This window comes from Eriocheir sinensis, chromosome 27, assembly GCF_024679095.1.
Source record: "Eriocheir sinensis breed Jianghai 21 chromosome 27, ASM2467909v1, whole genome shotgun sequence".
In the NCBI taxonomy this organism is placed as follows: Eukaryota; Metazoa; Arthropoda; class Malacostraca; order Decapoda; family Varunidae; genus Eriocheir; species Eriocheir sinensis.
The window spans coordinates 7,729,336-7,740,384 of NC_066535.1; the positions used below are offsets into that span (position 1 = coordinate 7,729,336).

General features: G+C 44.4%; 1 protein-coding gene across 1 annotated transcript; it reads right to left on the minus strand.

The window, feature by feature from the left end:
* Positions 1-212: 212 nt before the first annotated feature.
* LOC127004063 (uncharacterized) lies at positions 213-10,163 on the minus strand. Its single transcript, XM_050871363.1, has 7 exons — positions 10,006-10,163; positions 6,893-7,007; positions 6,449-6,672; positions 3,759-3,875; positions 2,019-2,200; positions 519-623; positions 213-412 (listed from the first exon to the last, which is right to left on the minus strand). The coding sequence occupies exons 2-7, from the start codon at positions 6,997-6,999 to the stop codon at positions 350-352; spliced, it is 798 nt and encodes a 265-aa protein (XP_050727320.1). The 5' UTR covers positions 7,000-7,007; positions 10,006-10,163; the 3' UTR covers positions 213-349.
* Positions 10,164-11,049: the final 886 nt, after the last annotated feature.

An 11,049-nucleotide genomic window follows, 5' to 3' on the forward strand; every position in this document is an offset into this window, starting at 1 on the left:
CAGAGATGGGCGGCTCATACACCGTTCCTTATATACCGGGACAGATAGGTGAAAAGAAAGAACACACACACACACACACACACACACACACACACACACACACACACACACACACACATGAAGTAAAAGGAAAGCAATATTACCGACAATAAAATCCGGTTTAAATAAAATCATAACAGGAATTATTCAGCAATGTTATGCAAAACGCAACAACAGGCAAAATATTATTTTTATTATTATTAACGCTTCAACAACAACATCAACAACAGACATCAATACAATTACAATATGCGTCATAAACCTATATAGTACACACACACACACACACACACACACACACCCTCTGGTGCTACACGCCCTGCCGCCGGAAGTGTCGCCTCGCCTGAATCCCCGTCGTCCCGCTGATGATCGTCTGTAGAAGGAAACACCGTGTAGTAGTAGTAGAAGTAGTAGTAATAGTGGAGGTATCTTTTATTTGTAGTAATAGTAGCAGTAGTAGTAGTAGTAGTAGCATTCACCGTGATGAGCCCCTCCTGGTCGAAGGTGTGGACGATGGTGGTGTTGCCTCTCTCCTTTTCCTTGTAGTGGAACAGAGCGGTGGGGCTCTTGAAGACGTACGTGTTCTGGGGGCACATACACGAACACACTCACTTACACGGGCATTAGGTACTCATTAGAACATAAGAACATAAGAACGTAAGGGGTCTGCAAGAGGCCGGTTGGCCTATACGAGGCAGCTCCTGTAATCCTAACCCCACCTTACCTCACTATCCATGACTTTATCCAACCTCTTCTTGAATGTATCTATGGTATTGGCACCCACAACATGGCTGCCAAGCCTGTTCCATTCATCCACCACTCTATTGGTAAACCAATTCTTCCCTATGTCTTTATTAAATCTGAATTTATCTAACTACCTACACTCAGAATACTACACTTCCCGACATTGAATTCCATCTCCTACTTCCCCGCCCAATCATATAGTCTGTCAAGCTCATCCTGGAGAACGCTAGCGTCCTGGTCTGATTGGATTACTCTACCGATCTTGGTATCATCTGCGAACTTACTGACATCACTACTCATTCCTGTGACAAAACTTCAGCCTCTCTTAGCGAGGTCAGAGAGGTCGAGGATTCGTGAGTGTGACAATATCCATGAGTTCATTTGTGAGTACGTAATAATAGTGTGTGCGAGTGTATCTTTGTGTGTACATAATGACTGTGTACGTGAGTGTTTCCTCGGACACGCTATTACGCACACTCACTGGGAAACACTTACGTACACAGTCATTATGTACACACAAAGATACGCTCGCACACACTATTATCACGTACTCACAAATGACCTCATGGATATTGTCACAATCACGAATCCTCGAACTCTCTGACCTCGCTAAGAGAGGCTGAAGTTTCGTCAATAGGAGGAACAGCATCTACTATTTGTAACCCAAAGCAGAACTTCTTCAGGGCTCGGTAAGTAGGTTGGAGGTCAATTGTCATTATTGCAAGGACCCTCGACGTCATCAGTGAGACTCCTGACATACCTCTCTCTCCTTGTCTCTTCAGGAAAGCTTTAGTCCTACTTGACGGAGCCTCATACTGGTCCAAACTGTACTTTAACGGGAACTAATAATCTTGACTTGCTAATATGTTCTTACGATGAAAAAGTTTGATTAGCTGAAACTCACTCTACGCGATCTTTTCAGGAACCCAACTCTAGCTTGGAACGAGAGCTGCCTGAATGAGTGTGTCTGCACGAGGGATCACACAACCTTAACCACGGTCTAAAGAGAAGCCCATATTCTTAAACGTCTCTGCACCTCAGTTCGCCTGTTTGAAAAGCCTCTCGTGGAAGTTCCCAGGCTTTCCATGGACTGCCTTGTGACCCTAGTGATAGTCTGCACTCTGAACTGGAAAATCACCGATGAAAAGCCTGTTGATCTTCTCTGTGGCCTTAGAAAATAGTCGTAATGGGAGCCCGATACGTTTAAGAATATGGCCCTTAGACCTTGGGTTTACCCTGGAGGGGGTCCCGTCGTAGTCGTCCTTGGTGAACGGATGGCCAATTCGGAAGTTCTGCTTCAGCGTAACCCACGAGGAGGTAGTCAGGATCATCTGGAAGGCTCGCCCCCCCTCCTCCCCTCCTCCGGCGTCTCCTTTACCGCCGCCTCCTGCCTCCGCTCCTTCGTCATATTTCACATCTGAGAGAATTCAATTGAAAAGTCCTTCATTCCCTCCATCCGCCCGTGACCGATTTTCAAGGAGAGAGAGAGAGAGAGAGAATTACATAGAATTACATAGAAAATCAGACCACACAGACCCCATGGTTCAGACTAGGTGGTCTGTCCTTAAACCTAAATGAATCTACACTAATCAGATGGCTCCAAAACGTTGCTTTTCTACTCTAGTTAATATTAAGTTCAAGGAAGTGACGGTCGAGCTTGTTTTTAAAGGAGTCAATCGTGTTACACTGGACCACTGACGGTGGGAGCTTATTCCATTCTCGCACTACAACGTTGGTGAAGAAAAATTTGGTGCAGTCTGAATTTACTTGTCTACATTTGAGTTTTATGCCATTGTTCCTCGTTCGCAAAGTGTCATCTATCATAAACAATTTTGTTCTGTCTACATTCGTGAAACCATTAAGTATTTTAAAACATTCGATCAGTTTTCCTCGGAGGCGACGTTTCTCAAGAGAACATGTTAAGGGTGGAAAGCCTTTCTTCGTGGGATTTGTTGCGCAAGGAAGGGATCATTTTTGTTGCCCGACGCTGAACACCTTCTAATTTAGCAATGTCCTTTGTATGGTGAGGAGACCAAAACTGTACCGCATATTCCAAGTGGGGTCTGACTAAACTATTGTAGAGCGGAAGTATTACATCTTTATTCTTGAATAAAAAGTTTCTTTTAATGAAGCCCAACATTCTGTTCGCTTTATTTGCTGCATCGATGCATTGATGTGAGAATTTGAGGTTTGACGCGATTTTGACCCCCAGGTCCTTAACGCATTGAACGCTTGTGAGTTTAACGCCGCGCATTTCGTATTCGAACTTCTTATTTCTTGTTCCAACTTGAAGGACCTGGCACTTGTCTACGTTAAAGGGCATCTCCCATCTATCCGACCAAGATGAAATTTTGTGCAAATCCTCTTGGAGGCTTTGCCTGTCTTCGTCAGTGAGAACCGAGTTACCAATCTTTGTGTCGTCTGCAAATTTACTAATGCGATTATTGAGTCCAACATCCACGTCGTTGATGTAAATAATGAAGAGCACTGGGCCAAGAACCGAGCCCTGAGGGACGCCGCTAGTGACCGGCGCCCACTCTGAGTTAAATCCGTCAATCACCACTCTTTGTTGTCTGTTGCTCAACCAATTCGCGATCCATTGGTTTACTTGACCGTCAATACCTATTTGCTTTAATTTATAAAGTAATTTATGATGTGGGACTTTATCAAACGCTCTCTGGAAATCAAGATAGACTACGTCCAATGATTTAGTTACGTCATAAACTAAGAGGTCGTTATAAAAGGTCAATAGGTTTGATAGGCAGGATCTTTTGTTACGGAAGCCATGTTGTGAATCCCCAATTAATGGCTTTCGAGGTAACTCACAATTTTGTCTCTAATTATGCTCTCAAGTAGCTTACCTACAATTGAAGTTAGACTAATGGGTCGGTAGTTACCTGAGAGAGAGAGAGAGAGAGAGAGAGAGAGAGAGAGAGAGTGTGTGTGTGTGTGTGTGTGTGTGTGGTTGTTCCTACCCGCATGGTCGTCGCTGGGCAGGTCGTAGTAGTAGAAGTCGTCGCCTTGGAACGCTCGGTCGAAGGTGATTGTTGGGGAGGTGTTGAGGATGATGGATCGCGTGAAGAACGACAGCCCTGCATGGAACAGAAGTAATCAAGGCGAGGGTAATGAATAATGATGGTCGGAATGGGGATGGAAACGTTCAAGGGGAAGACGTATACGCCAAAAGACAACATCGAAGGGAAAAGTCGAGAGGCAGAAACATCCTATACCTCAGTGTTGGTGGCTGACGGATTGGTGCGGGAGGGAAGAGAAGGAACAAGGAGCCTCAAATAGATAGTCACCACGGTATTCTCAGACGCTCCCGACTCTCACATTAACAACAATTTCCAAAGTCTGAGAAAAAGAGAGCAGCCTACTATAATCTTGTTCCAATGAGTGCTTTTACCACGTTTATAGTGCAGAAGGTTTGTTATGACCATGGCCGAGAAGAGATCATCTGAGTTCTCAAGAGTTTTTTTCTTTTTTTCTTTTTTACGTTCAAGCCTGGTAACTACAGAAGCTTTGTCAAATCACCGCCAGGATCATAAAACCCTCCACACAAATGCCAGTGCTCAGAACTCTTACGAAAAACCTTGTCAAATATGTGTGTCCTCGGGCGCTGACTATGGTCCTTAGCTCCTTATACACACAACAGCGGCCCGTTTTATTTATATTATGGTCGGCATTTTCAGACGCTTCCTCCTCTTACATTAACAACAATTTCCAAAGGCCGAGAAAAGAACACTAATCATATTGTCAACAACCTTCTCATGAGTGGTCTCGTTCATAGTACTGCAGAGCGCTTTATCAAGTCGCCACCAGGATCATAAAACCCTCCACAGAAATGCCAGTGCTCAGAACACCTACGATACACACACAACAGCTTTCCGTTCTAACTTAGTAAGGTCGGCATTCTCAGACGCTGCCATCTCTTTCATTAACAACAATTTCCAAAGGCCGAGAAAAGAAGACTAATCATATTGTCAACAACCTTCTCATGAGTGTTCCCGTTCATTGTGCTGCAGAGCGCTTTATCAAGTCACCACCAGGATAATCAAAGTCTCCTTAGAAATGCCAATTCCCACAACTCCTACGAAGGCCTTGGAAAATGTGTGTGCTTGGGCGCCGATATGTTTAATTAAGAATATGGCTCCCCTACACAACAGCTCCCCGATCTAACCTGAGATAATAATGCTGGGGAGGAAGCTTAGGTCATATTCTTAAACCTTTCGACGCCCATTAACTCCATTATACATTTAACAAGGCTTTCGTTCCTTGGATTTGTGGGCTCTTCCATGAGGGGTGGTTTTATGACCCCGATGGTAATTTGACAAAGTTTCTTCACCACGAAATTGATCCCTCTTTCGGCCACCTCTTTGGATTCTTTTTAGGAGCAGCGAGTAGCGGGCTTTTTTTTTTATTATTGTTTCCTTTTTTTGTGCCCTCGAGCTGTCTCCTTTGTTGTAAAAATAAAAAAAACGAACGTAAAGAAACACTCGTGGGGACATTTTTAACCTCATTTCCCGCCGTTAGAAATGATTGGTGAAAGAGAAGGAAGCGTCTAATAATACCGACCTTATTCACAGCAGCAGACACATCGAAGTTAGGGTCATATTATCAAACACTTCGTCGCCCAAGCACTCGCATAGGACAAGGCTTTCGTAGGAGTTGTGGGCCTTTCCAGGGTTAGTTTTTTGGCCCTGGTGGTAGTTTAACAAAGCTTCAGCACCATGAACGAAAAGAAACACTCATGGAAAGGCGTTACAAGTGACTGATGTAAGAGAAGGCGGCGTCTAAGAACTACCGACCTTATATTCACAACAGCAGTCACATCGAAATCAAAATAACAACACTGAGAGGAAGAAGAAAGCAAAACACACACAACCCTGAAACCTTAGCACCTGCAGCTATAAGGAACACCTCCAAGCCCTCGTCTCTAGTGTGTGTGTCGGTGCTGAGGACAAGAGATCAGTCAGGCAGTCACATCGAACATAGAATAACAACAGTGAGAGGAAGAAGAAAACAGGGCACACGTATACCCTCACAACCTTCGTATCTGCAGCTATAAGAAACTCCTCCAAGCCCTCGTCTCTAGTGTGTGTGTCGGTGCTGAGGACAAGAGATCAGTCAGGCAGTCACATCGAACATAGAATAACAACAGTGAGAGGAAGAAGAAAACAGGGCACACGTATACCCTCACAACCTTCGTATCTGCAGCTATAAGAAACTCCTCCAAGCCCTCGTCTCTGGTGTGTGTGTCGGTGCTGGGGACAAGAGATCAGTCAGGCAGTCACATCGAACATAGAATAACAACAGTGAGAAGAAGAAAACAGGATACACCTATACTCTCACAACCTTCGTATCTGCAGCTATAAGAAACTCCTCCTAGCCCTCGTCTCTGGTGTGTTTGAAGGTGCCGAGGACAAGAGATCAGTCAGGCAGTCACATTGAACATAGAATAACAACAGTGAGAAGAAGAAGAAAACAGGACACACCTATACTCTCACAACCTTCGTATCTGCAGCTAAAAGAAACTCCTCCAAGCCCTCGTCTCTGGTGTGTGTCGGTGCTGAGGACAAGAGATCAGTCAGACAGTCACATTGAACATAGAATAATAACACTGAGAGGTAGAGGAAAGCAGTACACAACCTTATAAACTCCGTACCTGCAGCTATAAGAAACTCCTCCAACCCCTCGTCTCTAGTGTGTTTGAAGGTGCCGAGAACAAGGGTCCAGTCAGGCTCCACGGGGACTTTTGCGCCCTTACTCCCACCTCCTTCCACACCTCCTCCTGCTCCTCCTGCCCCTTCTTCAGTGGCATTCACCAGCACCGTCGGCAGTCCCCCCTCCCGTAGCCACTCCTCACTCAGAAATTGGGTCTTGTTGCTGCTGTAGAGGCGGTGGACGGGAAGAAACAGAACATGAGCACTTGGTATTGGCATCTATACTACGCTGAACGTGAATGAAAGAGGAAACTTAAGCCGTTTTAGAAGAACGCAGAAGAGAAACAAAACACGGTACAGCCTCAGTCATCCTCTCCTCACACACTGATACCCTCTCTCGCTCCCTCACTCTATCTGTCTATCTGTCTATCTATCTGTCCGCTTGCCTGAGGGTGGCGTTGAGTAAGAGGGCGTCTCGTCTCTCCATCTCCAGCAGCAGCGGCCGGATGTAGGAGAAGGCAACGAAGATGACCAGGATGAGGCCCACGATCATTGTACCGCCTGGCGAGGGGAAGAAAACGGAGGGTGGGTTGTAATGAGGGAGGGAAGAAAGAGTGGGAGTAAGGGGAAGAGAAATATAAAGCAGGGTAGTCATAAGGGGTGAAGAATAGAGAAAGGGAGGAAATAGTGGGTGTAAGGGGAATGAAAATAGAAGAAGGTGAAGAACTGAGAGAAGGAGAGAGGGAGGGAAGGAGAAACAAGTGGGTGGATGTAAGGGGAAAAAATAAAAGGAAGGGTGGTCATAAAGGGGCGAAGAACCGAGAGAGAGAGAGAGAGAGGGAGAGAGAGGGGGAATAGTGGTGTGTAGAGGTGGCAAATAAAGCAGTGACATAATAGTGGATAAGTGACGAAAGCAAACAGGATATGTGTGTGTGTGTGTGTGTGTGTGTGTGTGTGTGTGAGAGAGAGAGAGAGAGAGAGAGAGAGAGAGAGAGAGAGAGAGAGAGAAGGTTGCGTATAACAGGAAACAGATAGAGAGAATGTAAGCCAAGGAAAGATAAGTAAATATGCTGAGGGAGTAATTATGGATGCAGGTGGATACAAATAAAAGGAATAGTAGAATAACGGAGGGAAGACAGAGGGAGCCACAGCCAACAACGTACACAACCTCTACCAAAGTCTTACTAAATGTGAATGTGTGTAAGCCCGTTTTCTTAGGTATCAGCAACTCATTTCGCCTGTTTCAAAATCCTCTCGTCGAAGTTGGTGGGGTTTTCATGGACTGTTTTGTGACTGTTTTCATGGACTGTTTAGTGACTGTTTTGTGACTGTTTTGTGACTGTTTTCATGGACTGTTTAGTGACTGTTTTGTGACTGTTTTGTGACTGTTTTCATGGACTGTTTAGTGACTGTTTTGTGACTGTTTTGTGACTGTTTTCATGGACTGTTTTGTGACTGTTTTCATGGACTGTTTTGTGACTGTTTCTGTGACTGTTTTGTGACTGTTTTGTGACTGTTTTTGTGACTGTTTTGTGACTGTTTTCATGGACTGTTTTGTGACTGTTTTCATGGACTGTTTTGTGACTGTTTTCATGGACTGTTTTGTGACTGTTTTTGTGACTGTTTTGTGACTGTTTTTGTGACTGTTTTGTGACTGTTTTCATGGACTGTTTAGTGACTGTTTTTGTGACTGTTTTGTGACTGTTTTCATGGACTGTTTAGTGACTGTTTTTGTGACTGTTTTGTGACTGTTTAGTGACTGTTTTGTGACTGTTTTCATGGACTGTTTAGTGACTGTTTTTGTGACTGTTTTGTGACTGTTTTCATGGACTGTTTTGTGACTGTTTTGTGACTGTTTTCATGGACTGTTTAGTGACTGTTTTGTGACTGTTTTGTGACTGTTTTCATGGACTGTTTAGTGACTGTTTTGTGACTGTTTTGTGACTGTTTTCATGGACTGTTTAGTGACTGTTTTGTGACTGTTTTGTGACTGTTTTCATGGACTGTTTTGTGACTGTTTTCATGGACTGTTTTGTGACTGTTTTTGTGACTGTTTTCATGGACTGTTTTGTGACTGTTTTCATGGACTGTTTTGTGACTGTTTTCATGGACTGTTTTGTGACTGTTTTGTGACTGTTTTTGTGACTGTTTTGTGACTGTTTTTGTGACTGTTTTGTGACTGTTTTCATGGACTGTTTTGTGACTCTTTTCATGGACTGTTTTGTGACTCTTTTCATGAACTGTTTTGTGACTCTTTTCATGGACTGTTTTGTGACTCTTTTCATGAACTGTTTTGTGACTCTTTTCATGGACTGTTTTGTGACTCTTTTCATGGACTGTTTTGTGACTCTTTTCATGGACTGTTTTGTGACTGTTTTCATGGACTGTTTGTGACTGTTTTCATTGACTGTTTGTGATGCTAGAGATAGTTTTACACGGCTTCTGCACCTTGGGGGGGGAAACCACCCATGAAAATCCGGCTGATCTTCTCTACGGCCTTGGGAAATAGTCGTTCGTGCCGTCAGTAGAGCCCCAGCCTCCCTCTCTACCCAAGCAGCCGCCGTCTCCGCCACCACTAACATCACCATCACTCCTACTGTTATCGTGATGGGAGCCCGATGCGTATAAGAATATGGACCTCAGCACCGAAACGTTTGAGAATACGGGCCAACTTATTCCCCCTTCTCTCCCTACCTATTTCCCCGGTGGGTCTTTTATCCTCTGCATAATTATATTCGGCAGTACTGTTTGAAGGTAACGAAAGATTGACTACATGTGCGACTAATCTAATGAAGTTGGGTTACCGTCCGCTATCATTGGTCGAGACTGGTTATAGTCAGTATATATCTATCTATATATGTGGACGGTGGCGAGTGTCAGGAAGTCCGGAGTTAATGATGTGGGAATTACGATACTACGACTGAAATTGAGAATAGAGTGTGTGATTGTCAGCTGTCAGAAGGTGGAAACGTTCAGAGGGAAAATGTAAGCCAACGGAAACTATCGAACGGAGAAGTCTAGCGGTCGAAAAATCCAATACCTCGATATTAATGGCTGGCAGACTGGCATGGGAGGGAAGAGGAGGAACTGGAAGCCCCAAATAATTACGAAATTTTAATCGCCTGAGTCTTACCTTTAGGAGACTCTAGCTGTCAGTGTGTGGGAAATATCCTATACCTCGATGTTAATGGCTTGCAGACTGGCACGGGAGGGAAGAAAAGGAAGTGGAACCCTTAAATAGTTACCAAATAATACGAGAACTTAAATCAGTGGCATGTGAGTCTTAGTTTTAGGGGAATCTAGCTGTCAGTGTGTGGGAAATATCTTATACCTCGATGTTACTGGCTGGCAGACTGGTACTGATGGGAAGAAAAGGAAGTGGAAGCCTTAAATAGTTACCAAATAATACAAGAACTTAAGTCAGTGTCGCGTGAGTCTTAGTTTTAGGATAATTTCACTGTCAGGGTGTGTTGTGAAGCTAGCGAGGTACTGGATGTTGGAGGAGGAAGAGGAATAGGAGGAGGAACAAGAATTAAAGTCAACATCACGTGAGTCTTACCTTCAGGAGAAACAAGCTGTCCGGGTGTGTTGTGAGGCTGGCTGGGTACTGGATGCTGAAGGAGGAAGAGGAAGAGAAGGAGGAGCAGGAGGTGAGTGATCCACACACGCGCTTCCCTTACGAGTGGAATAGATAGCAGGAGGATCTTATCGGGATGTTCTTTATCTATATGTGTATAAGACGTGCCGCTATCAACGCCCTCTGCCTCTCCTCCCTGCACCGTCTTGTGAAATAAATGACTCGGTAATCGGTAAGGTGTGTTTTCTTATCTTTATTTTTTTAGTGCGTGGTTTGTTTCTGTTTATGTTTCTTTTGTGTGGTTATTGTTGCTTCCTTTTCTTCTACTTCATTTTTTTTTTTTTACTTCTTTATTTTCCTTTTACAACGGAGTCGCCATCCGTGTCAATTATCCCAACTCTCTCTCTCTCTCTCTCTCTCTCTCTCTCTCTCTCTCTCTCTCTCTCTCTCTCTCTCTCTCTCTCTCTCTCTCTCTCTCTCTCTCTCTCTCTCTCTCTCTCTCTCTCTCTCTCTCTCTCAACCCCCCACACACACGCACACACACGCACACACAAACCTCCCCCACACGCCTCCAGCACAAATAGCTCAAGTTTTGGCTGGATTTCTTTTCTTAGACTTGGACATCATAATTGGGTCATTAGTTTCCCAGTTTTAACTCTCTTAATTGTGTTCCGAGTCCATCCTCCGCCCGCTGTACCTCCCTCCCATCCACCGTCTGGCCAAACAGCGGTCTGATGAAGATTGCGCTCCCGAGACAGCGCCTGATTTTGTGTGTTCCCTTATCAGTGTGTGCCACTCATCGACTCGCTCCGATATAATGCGACGGAATAGAAACAATCACTTAATCGCTTATGGCAAGGTATTTGCTGCTCTTCTGTGCTTCCCTGACCAAATGATAATGATGATGATGATGAGTGGAGCTATACTCTGTAGCTATACTTCTTTACTTTTCTTATCATTTATGACTTCTACTGACTTTCGATCCTCCCGAAAAAAAACTAGGAGAAGATCAAATCTGATGTGAAA